At 50.7% G+C, this 24,510-nt stretch overlaps 4 protein-coding genes across 4 annotated transcripts; all 4 read right to left on the reverse strand.

The window, feature by feature from the left end:
* Positions 1 to 2,973: 2,973 nt before the first annotated feature.
* On the reverse strand, positions 2,974 to 4,191 carry LOC128271121 (protein phosphatase 1B-like). Its single transcript, XM_053008559.1, has 2 exons — positions 4,183 to 4,191; positions 2,974 to 4,037 (listed from the first exon to the last, which is right to left on the reverse strand). Exons 1-2 carry the CDS (start codon positions 4,189 to 4,191, stop codon positions 3,111 to 3,113), a joined length of 936 nt encoding a protein of 311 aa, XP_052864519.1. The 3' UTR covers positions 2,974 to 3,110.
* Positions 4,192 to 4,669: 478 nt separating this feature from the next.
* Positions 4,670 to 8,803, reverse strand: LOC128271847 (protein phosphatase 1B-like). The gene is made up of 3 exons (XM_053009511.1): positions 8,721 to 8,803; positions 5,958 to 6,057; positions 4,670 to 5,885 (listed from the first exon to the last, which is right to left on the reverse strand). The coding sequence occupies exon 3, from the start codon at positions 5,806 to 5,808 to the stop codon at positions 4,735 to 4,737; it is 1,074 nt and encodes a 357-aa protein (XP_052865471.1). The 5' UTR covers positions 5,809 to 5,885; positions 5,958 to 6,057; positions 8,721 to 8,803; the 3' UTR covers positions 4,670 to 4,734.
* Positions 8,804 to 9,657: 854 nt separating this feature from the next.
* On the reverse strand, positions 9,658 to 15,546 carry LOC128272173 (RING finger and SPRY domain-containing protein 1-like). The gene is made up of 6 exons (XM_053009930.1): positions 15,311 to 15,546; positions 12,168 to 12,501; positions 12,004 to 12,093; positions 11,818 to 11,935; positions 11,134 to 11,753; positions 9,658 to 11,057 (listed from the first exon to the last, which is right to left on the reverse strand). The coding sequence occupies exons 1-6, from the start codon at positions 15,544 to 15,546 to the stop codon at positions 10,782 to 10,784; spliced, it is 1,674 nt and encodes a 557-aa protein (XP_052865890.1). The 3' UTR covers positions 9,658 to 10,781.
* A 1,589-nt stretch (positions 15,547 to 17,135) lies between these two features.
* LOC128273414 (RNA-splicing ligase RtcB homolog) lies at positions 17,136 to 18,781 on the reverse strand. The gene is made up of 2 exons (XM_053011369.1): positions 18,473 to 18,781; positions 17,136 to 18,411 (listed from the first exon to the last, which is right to left on the reverse strand). The coding sequence occupies exons 1-2, from the start codon at positions 18,715 to 18,717 to the stop codon at positions 17,136 to 17,138; spliced, it is 1,521 nt and encodes a 506-aa protein (XP_052867329.1). The 5' UTR covers positions 18,718 to 18,781.
* Positions 18,782 to 24,510: the final 5,729 nt, after the last annotated feature.

The following is a 24,510-nucleotide window of genomic DNA, read 5'->3' on the forward strand; positions in this document are numbered from 1 at the left end:
TGTGTTTGTCGACCTTTGCGACTCAATGTCGACTTTTCGAATAGTTGACCGTTGGCGGTGCGCGCGCAAACAGCGCTTCTTTTTTCCGGTGGGTTTCCTCCGGCCTACTGATCCTTTTGGCGCCGTATTTTGGAAGCGACTGTGATACTCCACTGCGTGTCAATCACTGTACAACATCTACATATATACATGTATATTAAAAACGGTTTCTAGCAATAAAACACCAACTCTATTTTGTTTGTTGTTTTTCATGTACATCATGTGTGTTACACAGGTTTTGTTTGTTTGGTTTCCGGTTTGGCGGACACACTCGAGTGCCGACGACGGCGGGTGGGAAACACGGTCAAAGGTTGTTCACCCTACACCGATCATAGGCGGATTACGGAGAAGGGAGGATTCCTGTTGCTGGTACGATGGCGACGGGGGGGGGGGGGGGGGGGGGGGGCTCCTAACGGCTCCGATTCCGCAGATACGCTGATGCGCCCCTTCCGCACAAGCTTATATGTGCCTTTTGGCCGCTAACTGTTCCCCGGCCGGCAGCCGGAAACACCTAAGACCTAAGGCAGAAACTTCTCGCGGTACAGCGGTTTTTGTGGAAACTTTGCAACACTTTCAGTTTATTCTGCCAACATATTATGGTCTGCTGCCGCCCTCCGCCTTTAACAAATCAATCATCGACGCGATTAAATGCAATTTACTACGTACCGCACTTTGCTTTCCGTTTCCAAAGTGAACACGAGAAGCAACCACAGTGTGTTACGCATTCGCGCACCGCAACGCCTGCTGCTGCTGCTGCCAGAGGTTACAAATTTCGGTTTACGCTTTTACTATTATACACTTCCGTTTTAGCGCTGCTTCTGCTTGGCTTCGTACATTGATAAATATAAATAACGTTCTACGATACTCGGGAATGCACGCCGCTTTGTTTTTTTTCTGTTTAATATGCACTGTGGGACTCACTGGGGGACATTGGGAGAACAAATCATTGGTTCACAATCAACACCTCCTTCTGGGAGGGGGGTCGGCCACACCAGCACGAATCAATGACACACGACCGTGTACGATAGGGGGAACGACGACGCCGGGTAGTGTTTATGAAAACCAGTGTTTTACATTTTATGTTTCTAAACGAGATTGGATCGAGTTTAGAATTAGTCTCATTGTTTCCTGACCGCTTCTGAAGCCATCTCTACTACATTACAAGTGCATTCTGCTGCTTGTTCGCTTTCACTAATGGCGCGTCCACACAAAAAGAAAAAAAAACAATGTCCACACGTTCCGTTCGCGCTTCATATAGCTTATCGCGCCTCCTGTGATGGCCTGGAAGATGAGTTTTTTGTCACAGTGGAAATAAAACTCGATAGTGTGTGCCATCTCTGATTGGAATGTATTGGTTTTCGTTTCAACAACTTCGCAGGATCGAAGCCGGCATTGCGCCGCCGCCGCCATTCTGCTCGGTTTCGTATTTCTGTTCTTTTAAATGCCTGATGATCTGCTGCGCCCTTTTGCCGTTTGCTGGCTCAACGCTCTGTCTGGGACACTAATTTTGCTTGGTATCACAAAATGTTTCCGCCAAAAGAAAGACACACGCACACACACACACCGGGGGGTATGACTATTACTTACAACGTTCTGTGGTTTTTGTTCTATTCTATTACTCTACAACTTGATTCTCTTTCCTTCACCCACGCTCTACACTACACAATTCTTACAACTCTCTGATCCTGATTCTCCGTTGTCGTTTGTTTCTTTACCCATTAATGTCTTTTCTCTGTTCTTTTCCTTGCCACCCCTCGAACGAACTCAGAACCAATCGTTACGTCGCTTCTTTTGCTACTCCATCCCGACGACAGCAGCGCGCACTTCTCGGCGGGTGTTCCGAATTTAAAATAAACAAACACGATTCTCTAGCACTATCACAACACACTAAACTAATGATATCTTAACGTTTACGTTCAACAGAACTAGACAAAAGAAGAAGGAAGGACAATAATAATAAAAAAAAGGCAGCGAAAAGGCGTACGCGAAAGAATGGACTTGGCTCCCTCCGAAAAAAAGAAAATACAATTATACACTTAATAAAAGATGCTTCGCAGCTTTTGGCTGCGACCAGTTGGGAGTTATTAAAATCAGCTCTTTTGGTTGTTAAGAAAATCATAATTAAAGCAGGGAAACGTAGGCTTGTGAAAACGAACGCCGATCTGTGGGCGGTGTGTGGTTGAGTTCCTTTCTGATAACAAGTTTGTAGTACGTTACTGGTGGCCACTCACTTACAGCCGGCCTAGTGATGGCCGCGGGTGTGGGGGCAAAAGCAGCATGACGCGGATGCGCCCTGCCTCGGAGTCTGTTGTCGTCGTGTGTGTTCTGTACAAATTTGGTTTTCCTTTCGCTGCGGCCACCTATTTCTTATGAACTTGGCACCTATTTTTGAAGACAACTCTTTGTTGTTCGCAATTGTGTTTTTAGTGTTTTTTTCTTCGCATTTTCTCCACCATTCGGCCCCGCCACTTGATTTCGTCTCTACTAACAGCAACAATGTAACACAGCCTTATTAGCTACGACTACCATTTCGGGTGTGTATGTGTGCTTTAGTGTGTGTGTGTGTGTGTGAATGGGGGGGTATGTGTGATAGATGCGCATAAGTATATGATAAGAGTTTCTTCTTCTTCTTGTTTCCTGCGTTCCTTGATGCCACACAGGCTGTCGGAGGCTCCCCCGGAACGGGCTCGCCCCACTTGCAACACACACACACAAAGTGGAATTCCCTTAACACCCCTTTGGTAATATGAGCAATGGGCGCGCACATACACACAATCAACGACTTTCGCTTACTTTTTGTTTTTTGGTAGCTAATCTCGTGCATGGTAATGCGGCAGAGGAGATATCAAGGATCGTACAAGAGATAACAGATAACACGCGGTCAGGATGGTGACACAAGTTTGGTGCCGAGAGCACACTCCTTCGGGACATTTACTGCGCGCTTCCGGGGCACACCATCTACCGGCGTTGCCCAGCCGGTGTCGAGAGCCAAAGAACACTCGTGTACGGATGACGGCGGTGTGCACTCGGCGGCCCTTTTAGTAGTTCCCGGGCTCGCACCTATCCGCTAGCTATGGATGCAGCTCCTTGAACACGTCCGAAACGAAGGTGGACTTGGCGTGCAGACCGCCGCCCGGCGGAAGATCGGGAATGTCTTCACCGCCCAGCTCGCGCAGCAGTTCCCCAAAGTCGACCTCGTTCATCTGCCGCAGTATTGTCTCTACGCGCTTGCGCAAGTGGGCCTCGAGCGCTGCCTCCCGTGTTTGTGCCTCCTCCGAGGGCGTCGGGGCGCCCGGAAACGCGATGATGATGATGCTCATATTGTCCCGGCTGCCCTTGTGCAAGCAGGTGTCGATTACCTGGTTCGCCACCACCACCAGATCGTCCGACAGCTGGAGCCGATTGTGTACGAACTGGCACAGCTCAAGGTTGGTCATTACGTCCCACACACCGTCACAGGCGAGCACGAGAAACTCGTCGGCCGGATCGCGGTCCTGACAGAAGATTTCCGGTTCGGGTGACACGAGCTGCTCGCACTGGCCAAGTGACCGCACGTTCTTGTAATCGTAATCGCCGAGCGCCCGGCTGACCGCCAGACTGCCGTTCACTCGCTGCACCATCACCGAGCCGCCCGCATTCTGGATGCGCTCCTTCTCGCCCGGCAAGATCGGTTTGTGGTCCTGCGTCGTGAAGATTGGTTGCGCGTTCCGACAGAGCACGGCCCGCGAATCGCCACAGTTTGCTATGTACAGGTGGTCGCGCGAAATGAACGCACAGACGGCCGTCGTGCCGGACTTGTCGACGCCGGACGCGAGCTCGGGAATGTCGCGCATCGCCTCGTCCTGCTTCAGGAATCCGGCGTGAATGGCTCGCGTTATATCGTTGTTACTAAACTCGGTCGTGCTCACGATGCGCTGCAGTAGATTGGCCGCGCAGTGCTTCGCCACATTGTCACCGGCGTGCCCATCGAACATGGCAAAGTAGTTCCAGTCCTCCAGCTATGGCACCTATTTTTGAAGACAACTCTTTGTTGTTCGCAATGTTTTTTAGTGTTTTTTTCTTCGCATTTTCTCCACCATTCGGCCCCGCCACTTGATTTCGTCTCTACTAACAGCAACAATGTAACACAGCCTTATTAGCTACGACTACCATTTCGGGTGTGTATGTGTGCTTTAGTGTGTGTGTGTGTGTGTGAATGGGGGGGTATGTGTGATAGATGCGCATAAGTATATGATAAGAGTTTCTTCTTCTTCTTGTTTCCTGCGTTCCTTGATGCCACACAGGCTGTCGGAGGCTCCCCCGGAACGGGCTCGCCCCACTTGCAACACACACACACAGAGTGGAATTCCCTTAACACCCCTTTGGTAATATGAGCAATGGGCGCGCACACACACACAATCAACGACTTTCGCTTACTTTTTGTTTTTTGGTAGCTAATCTCGTGCATGGTAATGCGGCAGAGGAGATATCAAGGATCGTACAAGAGATAACAGATAACACGCGGTCAGGATTGGTGACACAAGTTTGGTGCCGAGAGCACACTCCTTCGGGACATTTACTGCGCGCTTCCGGGGCACACCATCTACCGGCGTTGCCCAGCCGGTGTCGAGAGCCAAAGAACACTCGTGTACGGATGACGGCGGTGTGCACTCGGCGGCCCTTTTAGTAGTTCCCGGGCTCGCACCTATCCGCTAGCTATGGATGCAGCTCCTTGAACACGTCCGAAACGAAGGTGGACTTGGCGTGCAGACCGCCGCCCGGCGGAAGATCGGGAATGTCTTCACCGCCCAGCTCGCGCAGCAGTTCCCCAAAGTCGACCTCGTTCATCTGCCGCAGTATTGTCTCTACGCGCTTGCGCAAGTGGGCCTCGAGCGCTGCCTCCCGTGTTTGTGCCTCCTCCGAGGGCGTCGGGGCGCCCGGAAACGCGATGATGATGATGCTCATATTGTCCCGGCTGCCCTTGTGCAAGCAGGTGTCGATTACCTGGTTCGCCACCACCACCAGATCGTCCGACAGCTGGAGCCGATTGTGTACGAACTGGCACAGCTCAAGGTTGGTCATTACGTCCCACACACCGTCACAGGCGAGCACGAGAAACTCGTCGGCCGGATCGCGGTCCTGACAGAAGATTTCCGGTTCGGGTGACACGAGCTGCTCGCACTGGCCAAGTGACCGCACGTTCTTGTAATCGTAATCGCCGAGCGCCCGGCTGACCGCCAGACTGCCGTTCACTCGCTGCACCATCACCGAGCCGCCCGCATTCTGGATGCGCTCCTTCTCGCCCGGCAAGATCGGTTTGTGGTCCTGCGTCGTGAAGATTGGTTGCGCGTTCCGACAGAGCACGGCCCGCGAATCGCCACAGTTTGCTATGTACAGGTGGTCGCGCGAAATGAACGCACAGACGGCCGTCGTGCCGGACTTGTCGACGCCGGACGCGAGCTCGGGAATGTCGCGCATCGCCTCGTCCTGCTTCAGGAATCCGGCGTGAATGGCTCGCGTTATATCGTTGTTACTAAACTCGGTCGTGCTCACGATGCGCTGCAGTAGATTGGCCGCGCAGTGCTTCGCCACATTGTCACCGGCGTGCCCATCGAACATGGCAAAGTAGTTCCAGTCCTCCAGCTTTTCGCCCAGGCCCGTCTTCGCGTGGTACGCGTCCTCCATCTCGCACCGCCAGCCCTGCATGGCGCCCACACCGAACCGCAACCCATTGCCCTCGCCCTGCTCGTTGTGTTTCACCGTAATTGGCTTTTCTAAAAAGGCACCCATTCCGTTTGTTGTAGTAGCGCCCGCCGAACGTTCCCTACAAATTCCACTATGCTTCTGTCTACTCTGTACGCTGTACGCTGCAAGTGAATAAAAAGGTTATGGATAATTCATGGCCCAAGCCGCCCGAACCGGCGAGGACTTGCTCTTACCCTTAAGTATTCACGACCGCCGCCAGAGGCGCCCTCTTTAAATGCTATTCTTCTCGTGACTCTCTCGCGCAATGCTTATCCCCGGGATTGTATGATCGCCCTGGGTGAGAAAAAACGACAACATAAATTAGAATTAGAAACAAATTCAGGCCGCACCGCTCTGTGATAAGACGCCGCCAGCGGTTTGAACTGTTGAAGCGTGCATGACGATTTCCCTTCCCGAGTTCCTCATTTGCGGTGGAGCTTCGGAATTCGGTTCCCGGTGGTCCGTGTCTCACAGCAGAAGCGTGCGAGGCTTCCGCACGAAAATAGAAATGATCTCATGAGTTCTACTTTTTTACTTCTTGGCCGCCGATTCTCGCCGACGCACGCGTTCATATCGCGGGCCGGTGTTATCCGATGGCACGGAAAGGGCAGTCAAAGTAGAGCCGTAAAACTGTGCGCCGTGCACCGATAAGTCGATAAGAGCACCGATCGATGACACGCGAGCGAACGGGCGTCGAGGTCCGGGTGGACTGACCGCCATCCATCCCATTGAGGATTTTATCCCCTTTTCGGGTGGTATCCGGGTGGACAACTGATTTGATAATAGGCATCGGTGAAACCGACCGATAAAAGGTTTGCACTCTTGTCGGCCTCGGATCGTGGTAGGCTTCGCGGCAAAGTAACACATTGGCCGGTGTGTAGAGCATCCATCCACGAGACGCACAGCAGGCGAGCAAAAACTGCAGCGCATGTTTACATACAATTCAATTACCAACCGGCGCGCTACACTCTTCATCATCATCACTATAAATAGTAGGCACGGTGGAAGCATCAAAGAAAGCTGGTTCGCACTTATTGATGCCCCGTGGTCTCTGGTCTGGTGGGCCACCTCTTCCCTATCGTCTATCGAGAGCAATTGCTAGTCATTGTTAAATAATTTAAAATAGATTATTTTTAAATTGCTGGCGTACGCGCAAACACTTTGCATCAGACCGTCATGCATCGTCGGGTAACATCGCGACGCACACACACACACAGGCGCCGGGTATTTGGCTAAGGAAGCATCGCATCGCACACGGGAAGGCTATAAAAGGATTATGGCAATGCGCGCTCAATGTGGCATAGCATAGGAACGCCCGCCTGATACTGCCCATTGTCGGGAACGAAGATTATCCTTGTCAATGTTGTACCCTTCAGCAGGACGACATGGCGTCCCTTACGGGGAGCTTCGTTTCAAAAGAGGACATAATTTTATATGTGATGAGTGGCATTCCGCCGCTCGTTCTTCTGCAATCTTCTGCAGCGCAACCAGACGATGACTTACACAGGATGGCGAAGCCATCACACGGAACAGAGAGAGAGAGAGCCATCGTTAGAGTCCGTTGATCGGTTTATGAATGGACGTTTGGCATACAGACGGTGACCTACATTTTCATTCATTCGTCCTTTCGCACCGCACCGACGGAAGGGTGAACGGAAGGGTGGTTTCAGTGTTTTATAACAAAAAAAAACTTTGTACCGCAACTTATCAAATCGAGGTTGGCTTTGCTGGTTTCTTTGTCCAGTGTAAAAAGTTGAACTCGGTTTGGGTTTGACACAGTCAAGTCACGAAACACGTTACGAAGTGGACCTCTTTTCTTTGTGTTACAAAAGATTACCTTCTGTCACGAGAGTTCACTTCCTGCTTTCGTCGTGCCGAATGAGTCACGTTGAAAACGCGAAAGAACGTGTAACCGATAGGAAAAGTTGCGTCGTTGCTGTGCACACCTTACTCATCTGTGGCAGGACCACCACCGGCACTCAGAGACCATGGAAAATCCCTTCAGTCACTGGGGCTGACACGAGTAAGAACGCGTTTGCTTCGAATGTCTCTTTGAATTCCGTTGTTATGGCGTCCGGAAAACATAGCAAACTATGGGTGGTTCAGTTCACAACGTTCAGCATGGGACGAGGAACCGATTTCCGGACGGATTTCAGGATGGCCCTGGTTACCGACAGAAAATAAACAGCCAATGCATAAACGTTCGCCAAACTGATCAGGCGCCCCCAAGAGAGTATGAGTGATGCAATGGAAACTTACAATTTCCGCAAGGTTCGCTTTTTCCCCGTTCGGTTGTGAATCATCACTTTCAAATATCGAAAGAACAAAATCGTCGGTGCACGGCCTACTGTACCGAAACGATAACAGCTTTGAATCTAAGCTTCTCTCTAGGTCAGGCTCTGATTGCTTCTTCTCTGTTCCGAGATGTAACCATTGTACTGAATGCACGCTTATATTTGTAGGAAGTACGTCATCGGCAGCGTGTGTTAGCAAAGAATAGTAAGATCGTGAATGTCGCCCTGCGATCACTAACGATCGAATAACCAATCCAAGGTGCGACCACTGCTTTATTGTCAGCGACATAGAGCGGCTCCTTAAAGTCCTCCTGCGATAGCAATGTGTTTACCTAGATCTAGATTGCCTCGCGAACACTAATTGCTTGCCGCTCGTTAGCTCTGACCCCACAGCGAGACCCTGATTGGAACACTGGGCGCCGAATGGCTACTAAAAACAACAACAAACTAGAATGCACACTGCGATCACTACTTCTCGACGCTCTCACATCTTCCATAGTTTTTGCGTTTGCAGCTCACTACGATAGGTTATTGGAACGCCAAAACCACTCAAGCTGTGTGTTGTGCTTAGGCTGGGTTTGTTGTGTTCTGTGTGCTTCGATTTAAACTTTCTCTCCGTCACCCCACAACGATCTCAATGCGTTCTCTTCCCCATCAACTCACTTCTCAGCTCGCATGCTTCTCGCCCCTTCCGAGATGGGATTCTGTTTTATAACATCCGTGCCGGTTGAACGGTAAGTCGGAAAGAAATCCGTTCTGCAACAAAGCCAAGAAAAAGAGCCCAGTTAGATACAGTCAGTCATGAACGCAACGCTATCACATGAGCAGCAGTGTCTTTATTCACAAACCTTCGCCTGGTGACACTCTCGAGGGTCGGTCGCCTGCCACTTGGCTACCGGTAGTGGCTGCCGTTTTTACTGCCACCACCCTTCCCGATCCGGTTCTTTCTGGGGCAATCCCGAGACCACGTTCCACTGCCCCCGGAGCGTTCGTGGTGGAGAACCGTTTTCCGAATGCGCACCTACAGAACACACGAGATGCAACTGGGCGTACGCGTACGAGTAAGAAAAACAACCTCAAGAACACTTCAACGCGGCGATGTGGTCTCGATTGGAACGCTGCGTAATCGGCAGTAGTAGGTTCGTACGAAACACAGGGCGCTGGTTACGATACACCGTGTCTGCTCGACGGATTATCGAGTCAATCCCAGGACAAATTCGCGGACAAAATAACCAAACTTCGCGTACGCATTCACCACCGCCGCCAAAAGTGCGAGCTGCGAAAATGGATCTCAACAAGCCGCCCTTTTTTGCTGCAAGCCATTCGCCAATCACCGATACGAGCCGCCGTCAAAAGCAACGACACGGCGCCGTCAACAGTTAGCCGCCCGCCTGTCAGGGGGTAGGAATGTGCAAACGGCACATTGATTCGACCGAGCTTGCCATAAACCTTTTTGGTCGGTTGATTTTCTTTTAAATTGGTCCGCTGAAAGCAAAACAATTCTCGGATAAAAATTCGGATTGGTTGCAAATGGGACTTTTCAGGAATTGATTTATATCGGAGAAGACATGAGATTCAATCGTGAGACATTTTATTTTTCAACTTCTGTCTCTTGGCATGTACCACACGCTCTTCTGATGTTTTGTTAGTTTTATTCTTTACACACTACTTTCAAACATCCTATTTGCACGTACAAAAATATATCAGTCGTATTCATTACACTATTTATACATCTCTATTACTGATCTTGCAGCGCGTTTGCCCCGATCGATCAACGGCCTCTGCTAGAACTTGTTTTCTAGAATCTGTACCTAACCTCGTATAGTAGTGCATTCCGTACTTAATAACGAACTTACGAAAGTCGCACAGCTTGTATATCGGCAATGCAAGGATTCAACCTGTGCGTGTGTATGCTGTGCATGTATGGTTTACGGTGTGTTTGTGTGAGTAATTAACATGTGTGTGTGTGGTTGATCTTAGGCGGACCAGATTAAGAAACAACGGGAACCTAGTCTCAAAAACGGACCACGAACAGGATTGGTCAAACGGCTACAGAATCTAAAAGGATTACATAATCTGTCTAAATGCAGAGCAGCAGTTCATTGCTGCTCCACTGCATTCCTTTGATTTTGGCCACCTTCTATCGGTGCCAATACGGTGATGATTGTTGCAAGTTGTTACAGCTCGTTATTCGGTATTGTCTTCGAAGTGTGCCTAGGCGTACAGTAAATGGTGGCTGAACAATAGTGTGACTACACCATACAGTTTGTGGGATTGATGTGTAAACATAAAATTAAAACATTTAATGGCAAAAACGGATTTCCTTAGAGTTAACTCGTCGATCACGCCGTCAACAAGGCGCAATCGAGCCGATCGATCGATGGAGAAGAACATAAAAACCGTATTGAACTGTACACAAGCAAACGGCTCACCTAACGACGAGTTACGGATCACTTTTTACGTTACAACGGAAGACAATTCAAATACCAATTCCGAAACAGTAACACGCTGTAGGCTTACTGGAAGAAGACCTAAGTACTTAAACATCCGCTCGCGGCAAGTGTTACGACGATTACTTGAGCCAACCAACACGCCGACCCGGTTCTTTTTCTCTAAGGAGTAGTATCACAATTGCTTTTCGCATCGATGAAAGGAAACAGGGAAGAATGGAATTGGGACAAAAACGAACAAATAAAATCAGACAGGTGCGGCACGGTTATGGGCTCACAATGCCGGACCATCATCCGCGCCGGCGTTCGGTTGCGTAACTTCCGAGTGTGGACTGCTATCGGGTTCGATCTCTTCCTGCACCGTGCTGATGATCTCTGCGCGACACATTGGACAGAACTGCAGCATGGCAGCGCAGGTGGTGCAGAAGCCACGATGCTGACACGGTTCTATCCGTACCGAGGCTTTCATGTCGAAACAGAGCGTACACGAGTCTTCGCGGACGCTCAGTTTGCGCAGTTGCTCCAGGAAAAGGTGTCGCGGAAGAACGATCTGAAATGGGAAAAAAGCACAAACCCGTGGCCGTGTGTGAGTTGCCGGTGAACCCAGATTAACCTCTCGTTCGTACCTTGTCCTGCTCGTTGAGTTCGGCATGATCGTTGAAGCTTTTGAAAGGACGATTTTTCGGCGGATAGACGAACGGTTCGGAGCCGAAATTGAAGCGACACTGCTGGAACGACATGAACGAGGCGGCCGCAAAGAAGCCATCGCGCGCTCCGGACCCGAACAGTTGCTTCTGCACCTCGCCCACGATACCGTCCAGGCTGAACACGACCTCGCGGGCATCCAGATCGAGCAGACAGCCCAGGACGGACCCTCCCGACCAGACGTGCAGTGTGTGTTGCATCGATTTGGCCCTATGCCAGATCAGCTTCCGGCAGCCATCGAACGCGATCGAGTACGCGTCATCGCCGATGCCGTAGCCTTCGTGGCTGAGGAAGTTCGATTCCTTCGTGGCCCATCCGATCTGCATCACACCCGGCGTGATGATGCGCACCTCGTAGTACCAGCAACCGGCGCTAACCTGGAACGTGCAGCGAACGCTTTCGAACGAATACGCATCACAGCGGGCCTCCAATCCATCGGCCGATATCTTCAGGTATTCGCTCACGTCCCGCGTGTTTAGCATTACGTTCACATTGCTCACATCGGCCACCTCGTACGAGTACTGGCGACCCTCGATAAGGACTGTAAGCATCAGGAAGAGACATTAAATAAAAATATCGTGGTCGATGGCAGACGGGTCACTCACAGTAATTGTCGAGACACCAGCGGGCACAGAATCCAACCTGTCGCAGCGTGTAATCGTTGCTGGCCGTGTGCCTCTCGAGTCGCGTTAGGGGATTGTCCGGGAAGAGGGCCAGTTTCCGCTAGAAACATAAAATCATTTCATTTGTCATCGTCGCACCTTTTGGCTCGGTCTGTATCCCCGCCTTACCCGTATGGTTCCTTTATTTTCACTCGTCTGGGCAAACTTTTCCAGTGCGATGAGCGAAAATAGCATCACATCCGGGTGGATACCTTCATCCTGTGGAAACAAACGACATTTTAGTTCGAATCTTGTAGGATGTAGCTCCGGATGCACGGGAGTCAATGAATTACCAAGTTTCCCAGTAGATAACCGAGCGTAACATCCGACAGCACCGAGATGCTACACGGTCCGGCCAGCCGTTCGGCCAGGAAACCCAGGATGACGCACATGTTTCGCTCACGCTTCGGGGTTCGCCGGATCGACCGCGTTATCATATCGGCCACCTCGAGCACCGAGTCCTTCGACGGTAGCGGGCTATCGTCCAGCAGTAGCGTGATGACGCTCGGGCCCATCGGATTGTCGAGCGGAACGACGCGGATGAGCGACTTTACCAGCTGTATCCAGCCAGACGGTTTGTCCGTTATGTCGTGCAGTTGAACCATCGAGTTTGGTGTTTCCGGCTCACTGTAAATAAGTTGGACAAACAAGTTGAAATCTTTTTTCGCTACCTTTTGGTCGTTGCATAAATTTTAGTTGTTAATAAAATAGTCTACAATCTGTAGTTTTTAATGCCACAAAACGAAAGAACTGGATAGTCTCGTCTGGTGCAACAGTCCCATTAGTAGCTAATTCTTCAGTTTACTTTACAAATCGTCTGCTGCAGAATAACATGACCAGAGTGCATGTGTTGAATCGATACGACGCCAAAGTGCAACGCACGCCACACAGGCCAGGGCCACAGATCCGTGTCCGAGCGCTAGCTGTCCGTGTCCCGACCGTTTAATTTAGTTTTGCAGTGACGATAAGAAAAATATACAATTCTCTCCAAGCACACAACCCGACACATCCTCAAACACGATGCGCGCGAATCTTGGCACCGAATGGACGGTGTTGTTTATGCGCAACATTTTTCGATAGTTTCCCACGATTTCCAGACACCTTTCTCGGGTATGGAATCGTTGCTAGTTTTGCCGGTACGGTGGATGGCTCCAATTCAATTAGGGGCCGTCTCACGCATATTTCAGCAACATTGCTCTTCATTTTGATACTCTAAAGCATACTAACAATTAAGTAAAGACAAATCAATTCTGCGGGTTGGTTAGCGAATGGAGAATTGAAAGGAGGCAAACATATCGTAAGCAGGATTGGAAGCACGTTTCACATATCTGTGCATTTATCATCCAGCTTAACTGTTTAGCACCGCAGCTGATTAACTTTTGCTCCGTCAACACTCGAGCGGCACGTTCCGTGAGGTCAGTTTTCGGCAGGTACGCGGATTCCAAATATTGAATCATCCGTCGTACGAAACTTAAAGCCCAAGGCAACGGTGTTCCGTATCCAAAAATATGTGCTTCACGCCATTCGAGTCCACCCAAGGGCCCAAGGCGTGTTTTATCTATAAAAACATTTGCGGCAGCAAGTGACCGAACGATGAGCATCCGGTTTGCTTACCGAAAAAGAGGTAAAGAGTTACATCAAGCTCAAGTCAACAATGCAGCCGACCGCGCCTTTCGGAGGTCCTTTTTGTCCTCCGACAGGTACAACCGTAAGTCAGTTTCCTTCTCTGCCAAGGAACCCGTACGACGACAATGACGTCATGCTGAGGTGCAAACCAAACGTTGCCGCTTTTGACCCCGTTCGACCCAAAGGACGGACAGCGTGCGAAGGAGTGGTACCGTTTTCGTATTGAAAAGTTTCGTGTAGAAATTAATTAGGTCTCCCACGGGGACCCACGGTGCTGCAGTGTGCCCTGTGAAGGGGACACCGGGCGAGAACACTGGAGAAGCACGGCTAAAACGAACAATTTGTTCGCGGTTCGAGGCCGGTAATGCGATACGCATGTTCGTATACTTCCTCGCCGAAAGGCACGTGTAGCGGTTTTCACCGAAACTCACGAAAGCAGCAAAACCGCGAACGGTAGCCCCAGACGTTCACGGTGACACAGAACATGCTACTTGCAATCAACATTAGTCCAGCGGCTACACGGCTGTGACTATACGCAATGGCGTGAGGGCCATTGAGAGTCAACGGTTGGCTTACGGAGGCGGACCACTGTGCTGGTAACGATGGCGGAAAAAGTAACCACCTTTGTGCAAAATCTTTGCCAGGTCAGCGAAATTCATGCCGGGTCACAATGGGGGTTATGATTCGAAAGAAAGCCGCTCTGCAGGAGGAGATTGTTCCCCCCATCTATAACCATAAACGTTTTTCGCACTGCGGCTATGCCAGTGATGCGAGAAAACATCAAACATCGCACGTAGTGTTGGCGGTCGGTAATGGTGCGGATTTAGATTAATTCAACGGTTCACCGTGATTCATCGTTTACGGTTGATTCATTGAAAGCTGGTGGGAAGTTTCACAATGCTAAATTCTCAGCTCATTTTCTGGCCCGCGAAGAAAGGTTCATATAAACCAGTGGAGCGGATGGAGCGCTGCAGATAAAATAGGACATGAAAAAAGTGTTCCAAATCTCCCCGGGTCATATACGGCGTCGGTGATGTGGCCGTCGAAAATTGGCACGGAAACTACTTACAGTTTGAACACCTTTCACATCGAAGCAAACCACTGCAAAGGCTACTTAAACAGTTGACAAAAATCACTAACTTTTGACATCCTACAGCGAACCGTTTGCGTGTCACTGTTTCGGAACGTCAACAAAGGTGTAATCTAGTAGCTAAACACATTCCACCGCCCAACCAAGCGTAGCATTTAAAAGCTCGGATATACGCTAACGATTAAACCTTATTTTTACTCTTTAGCGAGAGCTTCCGGACGCGGCAAAGGTCGCCGGGTAATCATTGCTTGATGGCCCCCGGTGCGTAACCCTTGAACTGGCCATGTGGTGGCCACCAGGTGGCTCGGCGAGTCGATGAAAATAAAATCGTTCCATCGGTCGGTCGGTCGATAGTCAGGATTTTATCGTGCGGGGGCCTCGAAGCAAACACGATAATTATACTAATTTATTGAGAGTTTCTCGCCTGCCAGCCCGTGTCCCCGCCCCAGGGTCAACATGGAGGGAGAAGCAATGAGGCAATGGTCTTTGCTCTGGGGTTTTTGTCACAACTTTTGGCACAATTCGATCAAAGGAAAGGAACCGCACACACGAGTTAGTGTTAAATGTTTCCGTAACAGTTGCAAAACCCTGGCATTCGCATTCGCTTGGCAGTTGCATAAAACTACCGCTAAACTACAAACTTTCCGTGGCCGGGTATCGAGGACGATACAAGTGCAAGATAATTCTTTAGCCTGGGGCCAAGCAAACCTTCATACTCACTTGTCCACAATCGAACCAATTATCTCGAGCGTTTCCCTGACCAGCTCGTCGACCGTGTCGGATAGTGAAACCTGACGGTCGGACCGGGAGCAGTTGCGCAAATGGTTCCCGTTCGAACCGGATCCTCCGCCACCGGCCAACCGGCCGGCTTCGCTGTTGCTGGCCACGTACGAGTCGCGGCTACTATCATTGGCGAATCCTTCCTCGACCTTGTCCTTGCAGAGGCAAACTCCCATTGTGCGGTCGAGTGTGCGTAAATCGGGTGATGGCAGTTGGAAGTTCCTCGCGAAGACACACGTTACGGATCCGATGCGAAGCGAGAAGATGATGACGATCGTGCGTACGCGTTGATCGCACTCGGACGTAGAGGGGCCGCCACTCAGTTGTCCACTTTGTTATGTTGTCAACATCGTCGTCGCTCGTTTCCGGTGCCTCGGATATTCGCAACCTTCGATATCGTTTTTCACTTTCCACCCCGCGGGGGGGTTTACACTCGGAAAAGCGGCGTTGCTATTTTCGCTTCCCTCAAACCGGACGCCACACCACTGCCCTTTCTTGTTTACTTCACCTAAGCACGAGAGACACACGCCACGGCAGACACAGTGTGCAGTGAGAGGATGATAAATGGGTCGGCAGTCTCGGCGCATAGGAGATACGCGAACGAATTTACATCGTCGCCGTCTGCGATGCGATTATGGCAGCAAACACGTAAACAAACGCAATCTCAACGCACTCGCTGATGGCTCGGCGGGCGGGTGCGAAACGGTCAAAATATGTACGAACACACCCGAGACCAGGAACGATTAGGGCCTCGCGTGCGATCACCTTAACCCGTTATTCGTATCGGTTGGCCGTTGCTAATCAACACTTCACCGGGCTGTGGTTTAAGCGAAGGTGTTATCGGCTGCACGAAATGAATTCTCGCCACCCGTGAACGTCAGGCCAAGAATATCCACCACTGTCGGGGGGACGATTACGATCGCCCTGCCGTGGCACGAAACGACAAACACATCATCTTCGCCGTACGTAATCTTCTTTTATAACGGGATCCTGCATTTCTCGAACGGCTGAGGGCGCGGCGGCTGCCGATCGTCTTCCGTTCGGTAAACTTTCGATAAGATGAAACAACTTCGACGCAAAGAGGACAGACAGTAAACAGGAATGAAATGAGCTAGCATATCTCTCGAGTGGTTAATGTGTAGATTTGGTGTGGCGCGGAGAACTTAGTAAACAGCACACTTTGAAATTGTTGATTTGTTTTGTCCAGCACACAACTAGAAATGGTGGCAGCAGCTGTGGAACGTACGCAAGGGTGGGGAGGTGATTGGTCACCAAATCTCGGTCCGGTTCACATGGGTTTTTCTGGGTACACCTAATGGAACGATTCGAATGGAAGTCGATAGTAACAGTTTTTCGGGACTGCCTCACTGTTCCGGGCAGACCGAACCGGACACGAATAACACTGATTTGTTCCGTGTGTGTTCTATCTTCTGCGAAACTGTGTGTTTCTTCTCCTGAAGGCGATGAATCAACAACTGAAAATGTCATTAAGTAACTGACAGTTTCCCACGAGATGTTGGCCCAGGTGGTGAAACGACTGTGTCTGACATCTGCCGTTCAAATGTGACAGAACCGTTCGTTGTGTTCCCATCACTCGAGCACTGCTTCGGTAAATAAATTATGTTTCGAAGTATTTTTGGTTCTTGTTTAACCTCTAACTTTTGGATTGCATTGAATATTTTCACCTCAATAAGTCTTTCGTAATGAACATCGTTTATTATGAAATTATAAGTGCCGAAATCAACGACTTAATCCCTATACAGAATTATCCCTTAATCACGGCGATAGGACGAAGCTTGATGGCTTTGTTGCTGATGCCAACATCGTGGCACGTTTGAACGACGTCCCGAACGTCCTTGTACGAGTCGGGCGCTTCTTCCTGCACCAGTTTGGGCGATGCCACCCGAATGGAAATGCCTTTCTTTTCCAAATCCTGCAGCACTTCCTTGTAGTCCAGATTGCGACGTGATTTGGCACGCGATAAGCTGCGACCCGCGCCGTGGCATGTGGAGCCAAAGGTTTCGACCATGCCCTTCTCGGTGCCGGTCAGCACAAAGCTGCACGTTCCCATGGTACCACCGACCAGAACCGGCTGGCCGGTGAGCTGATAATCGACTGGAATCAATGGGTGGTGAGGCGGGAACGCCCGGGTTGCACCTTTCCGGTGGACGAGCAGCTGCTTCGGACGACCGTCCACCATGTGTTCCTCCATTTTCGCTACGTTGTGCGAGACGTCGTAAATTACGTGCATATCCAGATCGTCGGGCGTGGTATCGAACTGCTTGGCGAACGCTTGCCTCGTGAGGAACGTCATGGAACTGCGGTTAACCCAAGCAAAGTTGGCCGCGGCCGACATCGCCTTCAGATAGTTTTGTCCCTCGGGACTGTTGATGCGAGCACAGGCGAGCTGCCGATCGTTCGTCTCGATCTTGTCCCGTTTCATTGCCTTTTCCATCTCAACCAGTGCATCCGTGGCTACCTGATGCCCAAAGCCACGGCTTCCCGAATGGATCATCACGCAGACCTGCCCCAGCTCCTCGATACCCATCTTGCTGGCAGCGTACTTGTCGAAGATTTCCTCCACCACCTGTATCTCGGCGTAGTGGTTGCCCGCACCCAGTGTTCCGAGTTGCGGAAGCCCACGTTTCTTCGCCCGCAAACTGACCTTACTTGGGTCGGCATTCAGCATACGGCCGTACTCCTCGCAGTGTTCTTTATCTTCCGCCCATACGTAGCCCTCGCGCAACGACCAATCCATACCCATCTCGAGCGCTTCTTCCAGGTCGTGGGCATTCATCGGAATGATGCCCTTCGATCCAACTCCAACGGGAATGTGATCGAACAGACTCTGGGCGAGCTGTTCCTTCACCGGTTGAACGTCCTTCTCGAAGAGGTTTGTTCGCAGCAAACGGACACCACAGTTGATGTCGAAGCCGACACCACCCGGCGAAACAACGGAGCAGGGATTGCTCATGTCGAATGCCGCCATGTTGCCGATTGCAAATCCGTAACCGGAATGAATATCAGGAAGACCAACGGAGCTGGAAAGTACCACAAACAAGCATCAGAGCCTTGCACGAACGAACGGAATTCAAACCATACCGTCCAACAATTCCTGGCAGCGCCGCGACGTTCGCAATCTGCTTCACTCCCGGCAGGAACCCACCGATCATTCCGGGTCGACACGAGTTTCGGAGCTCATCAAACATTAGCTTCTCGAGCTGGCTATTGGCGTAAAATACGCCTTCAACGTTCATGTTCGGTTGGAAGCCCTTCTTGATGAGAAAACTATTTGGCGACAGCCGCTCGATGTACTTCATTTCTTCGTTATACTCTCGCACGACCATTGTGATGAAATTATTGGTTCTGTTGCAATAGAAATTAATGTGTTCGCAATGAAATCGACGATAGAAAAATTACTGATTGCAAATGAATGACGAATGTTTTCTTTTTCACAATATTGTGATGCTGCTTTTGACAACCGAGGCCGGCGTTTTGACAGTTCCTTTCAACTGGCCTTCCGCAGTCGCGTGGCTTCAATTTGGGGTTTTTTGAAAATGAATTAAAATACTCAAAACTGTTGATGTTTCCAAATAATTGGTTATTTTCGTGGGAAATATGTTCGCCATTTTATATAATCCTTAAAACATACAAACTAGAAGAAAACCTACACTTTTGTGTCCTTCCGGTGAGGTCATCTGATGCGTCTGAAATGCATTACAAAACAACCTAAAATGTAATTGATCACATTTCCATTATCGTATGTAAACTAGGAAATTTTAAGGTCCGACCGACGCATTACACCTTGATAAGCTGGGATCTTACTAGAGTTCTGATTAACAATTGACTAATGTTCGTACTTTACTTATTTGTAGGCAACGGTTTCCGAACTGCAATAACGTAATCTCCAGAACAGCCGTAGTGGGTGGAGATGGGGATTTCCGAATCAAATAAATGCCGACCCATTGTCGGATCCGTGTACCTCAATAATACAAAACCGATCGCAAGTGGGCAAGTGCGCACAGCCTCCAGTCCTTGGTCGGTTCCCCAAAAAGCGATCGGCAATGTAGGCGAAACGGAATGGGGCCACCGTCGGTAGGACCACCGCACCGTCGCCTTGATGACCATCGCCTTCCGGGGCGGCATGCTTTCGTTTCACCCTCAGTCACCGTCGGTCGGTCCTGACCATTTAATGGACTCATTATTCATTGTTCTTCAATCTAATGTACCGGTCATTGTGGAGCGTTGATTTTCGGTTCTGAGCAGCCACCAAGTTCAGGGGAATCGACATCTGGCAGAGAACACGAGCGCTCTGAATGGTGGAGCGAGTTCCATCCTCTCCAGGTGTCTGGCTGCTCCGATGGCCACCACACGCTGCCCGGAGCGTACATTTGAACCTGACCGCCGAAAGACCGGTCGAAACGCTTACCCCGCTTACACATTTGGCATCGAGGGCGTGTACGATGGGAATGTCCAGCGCTGAGGTAAGTTGTAAACTGTCGCCTTCGGCAGTTCATGTACCACAACCAGCCTGCCCTCCGCCTCCAGCCGCCGCCTTCGGTTCACGGTTGGTGTGCATTATTCAAAACCTACTCCTTCCGCCGGAGCCCTGAGATCCAGCAGCAGCGACAACCTATGACCGAGTGGTGTAGTGTATCCGACTCCGATGACGTTTGTGTCGCCTAACGCGGATCTACGGCAGGCAGGCGAACGTCGTCGTTGGTGTGATCTTGCCGTTGTCCCGAATCCGTCGTGTTGGCCCCCGGGTCTCTCTCGGGTGGGTAGCAGTTTGGCGTGGGCAGATGAGAATCGACAGATTAGCGGTTGGCCCCGTACACGCGATCGCGCCAGCGACAGCCTTTGCCGTGGTCGACACTACGCTTCAGTTCACAGTACCTTCGCGATCGCGCTCGGTGGTAAGGTAATTCGGAACGTTAGAGGCGGGCCAGTGACTTGAAAGCATGTTCATTTCTAATCGCCGACCGCCATCAGCGAATGTGGATCAGTTTTCTTCCGTCCGTTCCGATAGTGACAGCTAATGGTAAAAGAATTTTTGGCAGCCATCAGTCGGGAGCAAGAGTGATCTTTCACCCAACAAGTGCAGTCTGTGCGGAGCAGCTTCCGCGGGTTTCACCTTCGTCCTACCATTAACAGGGAACAGAAGCTCTGAACTAAACGAAGCTCGAATTTCGCAGAATTTCGCAGCGCACAGTCAGTTCCCTGCTCCGTGTCTTCGTCGTAGATTTTTATTCGCCTTTTTGGGGCGGTGGGTATCGTGACGGGTGGGCAAACGGCAAAGGAAGGAAAGAAAGAAAGAGACACCGTTTTGGGCCGAATAAGTAAGTTACCAAAAACGTGGAAAACCACATTCGGCCATGGCGAATCCAGGTCTGGTCCTGGACTCGCGGATGGGCTGACCAACTGTGAGTGAGTGTCCGAACGCGAAGTGCACCAGTTTTCGACCGACTGCTGAACAGTTACGACCAGCCATCGTTTACGATTCCCGTGCACCAAAAGTGGTTCGAAGCTGTGCGAAGTTTTGGTTTCTTTTGGCTCCGTTTGTGGTTGCTTCTCGTTGCGTTGCCTTTCCTTGGCTGCACCGGACCGAACTTGAACCGATCATGTGATCTCGAACGAACGCCAGAATCGTGCACGGCAGTTTAACGAGAAGAAACAAAAAAAAACCCCATTAAGACTCCGATGCTCGATACCATCCTCGATTTGATTCGATTAGTCCAGACTCGCTGTGTGGCCTCTCCCCGGTTGGTGGTCAAAAGTGGGTTCCGTGGCTCCGGCTCTCGTTGGTGAAACCCGCTACCGTGATTTAACGCAATTTTGCTACATCATTAGCATACCGTCTCGCGCAGCATCATCGCAGTGCGGCCACCTCGGTGCGGCACTAAAGTGTAACAGGATTAAGGCGAAGGACCGGATTAAAAGCTCGAACGAGAACAAAAACACAACGAGGCAAACGACCAATCACACGACACCTGATAAAACCGTCATTCGGGGCGCCCCGCGTGGCGCTGGGTTGGCTTTTGCGATCATCAGTTCGCACCGTTTAGAGGATAGCTGATTGCTGAGGATTTAGGAGTCACGAGTGTACGAGAGGATCAATCGACAGGTAAGCTAATGGCCGAGGCGAAAGAGATAGCTTAGAACACGTATTTGCGTACACCGAAGCCTGGGTCGAAGCGGCGCGATAGCTAAACTTGAGGTGACGTGGTCGGCACCGCCAGAGCCCAGTGTCGGCAAGCCTAGTATAGTTCGACCTAGAATCGAGTCCCTTGCCAGACTTGGCACCAGTCCTTTTCTCTGCTGCAGGTGGCTGCTCCCGCTGCGTGGCACTGTAGGCCTCCCATTTGGCCGCGCAGTGAGGTGTGCGTTCCGTCAACCGTTCCGATCGTTGGGCTGTGGCGTTGGTTGGCGTAAAAGTTGCATAAATTTTGACACCCACCCAATCGTTGTCGTGGCCGTGGCGTGCGTTGTCTTACCGCTATCGTTGACGTTAGCGGCTGAACGATCGTGATCGTACCCTGCGTATGCAGCGGTTTCATCTAGCCCCACGGAGCAGCAGTTTAGTGGTGGCTGATGGCGTTTATTGCTTCCCTCTGCACACCCACAGCCTTCCCCGGAGCGGTCGGACGAATTAGCGCGCGCCGCTGCACTTGGCGGCATATGGCAAACCTAGACGATCGCTCTGGGATGAACAACGATTTGCTATCGCGACCGCTAGATCTTCGCTTCACTCTGGGCCCGCGGGCCGGGCCGGGCCATATTTGGGCGAATGAGCTTGAATGTCTTTTCAATATTGCTTTTTGTTGTATTTCGTCCATTTCGGGGCCTGCCCGCTGCGGCTACGTACTACGCACCTCGCTCCGCCAGGGACAAGCTGTCTCGAGGGACCCGCTGGTGGACATGTGCCCACCGGTAGACCTTCGGTCAAACCCACTCGCGCTTTTTTTTCGGTCAGTAAGTTCTTTTGCTCAAAAACGGCCGCTCGGCGGCCGTTCAGTACACTTCTGGTGTTGAGATTGATTTTCTGTTTCGACGCGACGCGGATTTTGGGAAGGGTGTGGTTGCCGCCACCTTACGGTGTCAGGGTTAGGAGGTATTTTGAGTGCCGCGGTGCATACTTTTCGGAATTAGCGATGACGCGACTAGCTGAACGGTCATCCACAGCCATTCGGTGGATTGGGTTACAAATGGGCCCTTACCGGAGGTGTGTCGATTCGGAAGCATGATCCGTCTCGTTGACCTGTAGAAAGTCTGCCGTAACCTTGGAAGGCGTTGCTTATGTCACGTTTCGACTTCTGGACGCACGAACAACGACTTCACTTCAGCAACATTCGTTGACCTTTTTATTTCCAACCTAAGCCTTACTTCGAAGACGATTCGTATCATTGGATCATTGGACCATTAGGCTAATGTCTAAGACGTTTTCAAGATCATTTTTCAGAAGCAGATTCCATAACCTATTCCACTCCAAAATTTCAACCACTTTCGACCGTATCGGCCAAGCTAAACACCCGGGGCCACAAGAAGAGGTGTATAATCTTTATATTACGACAGATTAGCACCGTTCAAAAGTGGATTTCATCAGCGGCACGGCGCCCGCGGCTAATGATGTTGTCCATTTCTGGATCGGATGAGAAGAAAATCAGCATAAACCGCAAGCAAAGGCTCGAAAGATTGTTCAGTAGCCAACCGAACTGATCAGGTTCAATCGATCCCATAACTCACTGCCAAATCCGAAGGCGTCCCGGTCAGTGCAGCACCGGATTAGGTGTCGTATATTGTACGAGTTTATGCTTTCCGTAGAGTGCTCAGTGCGAACACACCTGAGCGATTAGATAGTTTTCGGGTTTGCCGCCCGAGCCCGAAATCTGTCTAAAGTCTATTGTTTAGTGTTATTTATTGAAATTGGCCAGATCGAAACAATGGCGAACAGGTTTATAAAAAAGAAGATTCCTTTCCCCGGAGATTCGTTGTGACCTCCGCCGTACGAAAAGGCAGACAGATCACGTCTGTAGCTCTCCCGGGTACCCTGAAGGATCGCAGTGCAGCCGCCAGACAGCGTCCAGAGGGTAGGCGTAATGATGTCGCCTACAGTCTGCGCCTCCAGTGGCCCCATTCGTCGACGCCGGACGCCCAGACGGCCGGAGAAAGAGAGACACACAGCCTTGCCGATTATTCGCCGTGAAGGGTTGCTCCGGCGGGTGGCTCGAATGTACCGTTAAGGGAGGCTAACTCCTGCTCGCATCTGCTCGTGCATCGTGCCAGCCAGCCAGCCAGCCAGCCTCCCGGTGGTCGTGTTCCAATTTCGCGGAACTGTGCACTAAAAACTACTGCTGCCGCTCATTATCATGCAGTTTTGGAGCGCATCTCCGACGGAGCACGACATTCGAGTACCGGGCGGAGGTACCTTGGCCTGGAGCTAACGGTGCTGGCGGCGGTTTCGGGTGAGCTGAACGGGAGAAACTGTCTCAAACTTCAAGGACAGCTGCCCGGGTCGGAATCGAGAAATCATAAATGAAATAAATAAAAATGTTTTAACTCACGACCGCCGGCGTCATGTGGTGAAAACAGTGGCTGTGGTCAACATGCTCTCGGAGTAACGTCTCGCTCCATTTTGCGAAATGTATTAATTTGTACGGTAAAGTTAATTTCAAAACTTCGTACGGGACTCGATACGCGACCCTAAAGAGCACACGTGTGTAGTATGATGAAAACAGGATTAAAACATATCACTCACGAACAGTACAAGGTTGCCGCCGATTCGTATCGATCCAATTTGGGTCACATTCACTCTCGCCGCGGAATGTATTCTGCACACCTTGCTACCGTAATGAGTGTAAAATTGAATCGAATTTTCAGCATTCAACATCGGATGAATCGGACTGGTGGGAACGTTTCAGGTTCTGCCCGCGAACTAAAGATAACGATGATGGAGAGGTGAATAAATGCCATTGACGGTTGTGACTACTGAACCTCATCCGTCATTCAACATTTCTTAACAGCGACGGCGTGCCGCCTTTCAATAAAGCTTTACTTGGGGCATCTTTTCAGCGCATCGGCCACATCACAACCATAAATCAGTATCCGCCATTCGTTGGATGAAGACCGGCACAACGACTCGA

The sequence above is a fragment of the Anopheles cruzii genome, chromosome 3 (assembly GCF_943734635.1).
Source record: "Anopheles cruzii chromosome 3, idAnoCruzAS_RS32_06, whole genome shotgun sequence".
In the NCBI taxonomy this organism is placed as follows: domain Eukaryota; kingdom Metazoa; phylum Arthropoda; class Insecta; order Diptera; family Culicidae; genus Anopheles; species Anopheles cruzii.

Coding starts and splice junctions, on each gene's coding strand:
- LOC128273414 (XM_053011369.1), bottom strand. CDS start 18,717: ATGGTCGTGCGAGAGTATAACGAAGAAATGAAGTACATCGAGCGGCTG. Junction 18,412..18,472: donor CTGCCAGGAATTGTTGGACG/GTATGGTTTGAA, acceptor GGTACTTTCCAG/CTCCGTTGGTCTTCCTGATA.
- LOC128272173 (XM_053009930.1), bottom strand. CDS start 15,546: ATGGGAGTTTGCCTCTGCAAGGACAAGGTCGAGGAAGGATTCGCCAAT. Junction 12,094..12,167: donor GTTATCTACTGGGAAACTTG/GTAATTCATTGA, acceptor TTGTTTCCACAG/GATGAAGGTATCCACCCGGA. Junction 11,754..11,817: donor CTGGTGTCTCGACAATTACT/GTGAGTGACCCG, acceptor TGATGCTTACAG/TCCTTATCGAGGGTCGCCAG.
- LOC128271847 (XM_053009511.1), bottom strand. CDS start 5,808: ATGGGTGCCTTTTTAGAAAAGCCAATTACGGTGAAACACAACGAGCAG.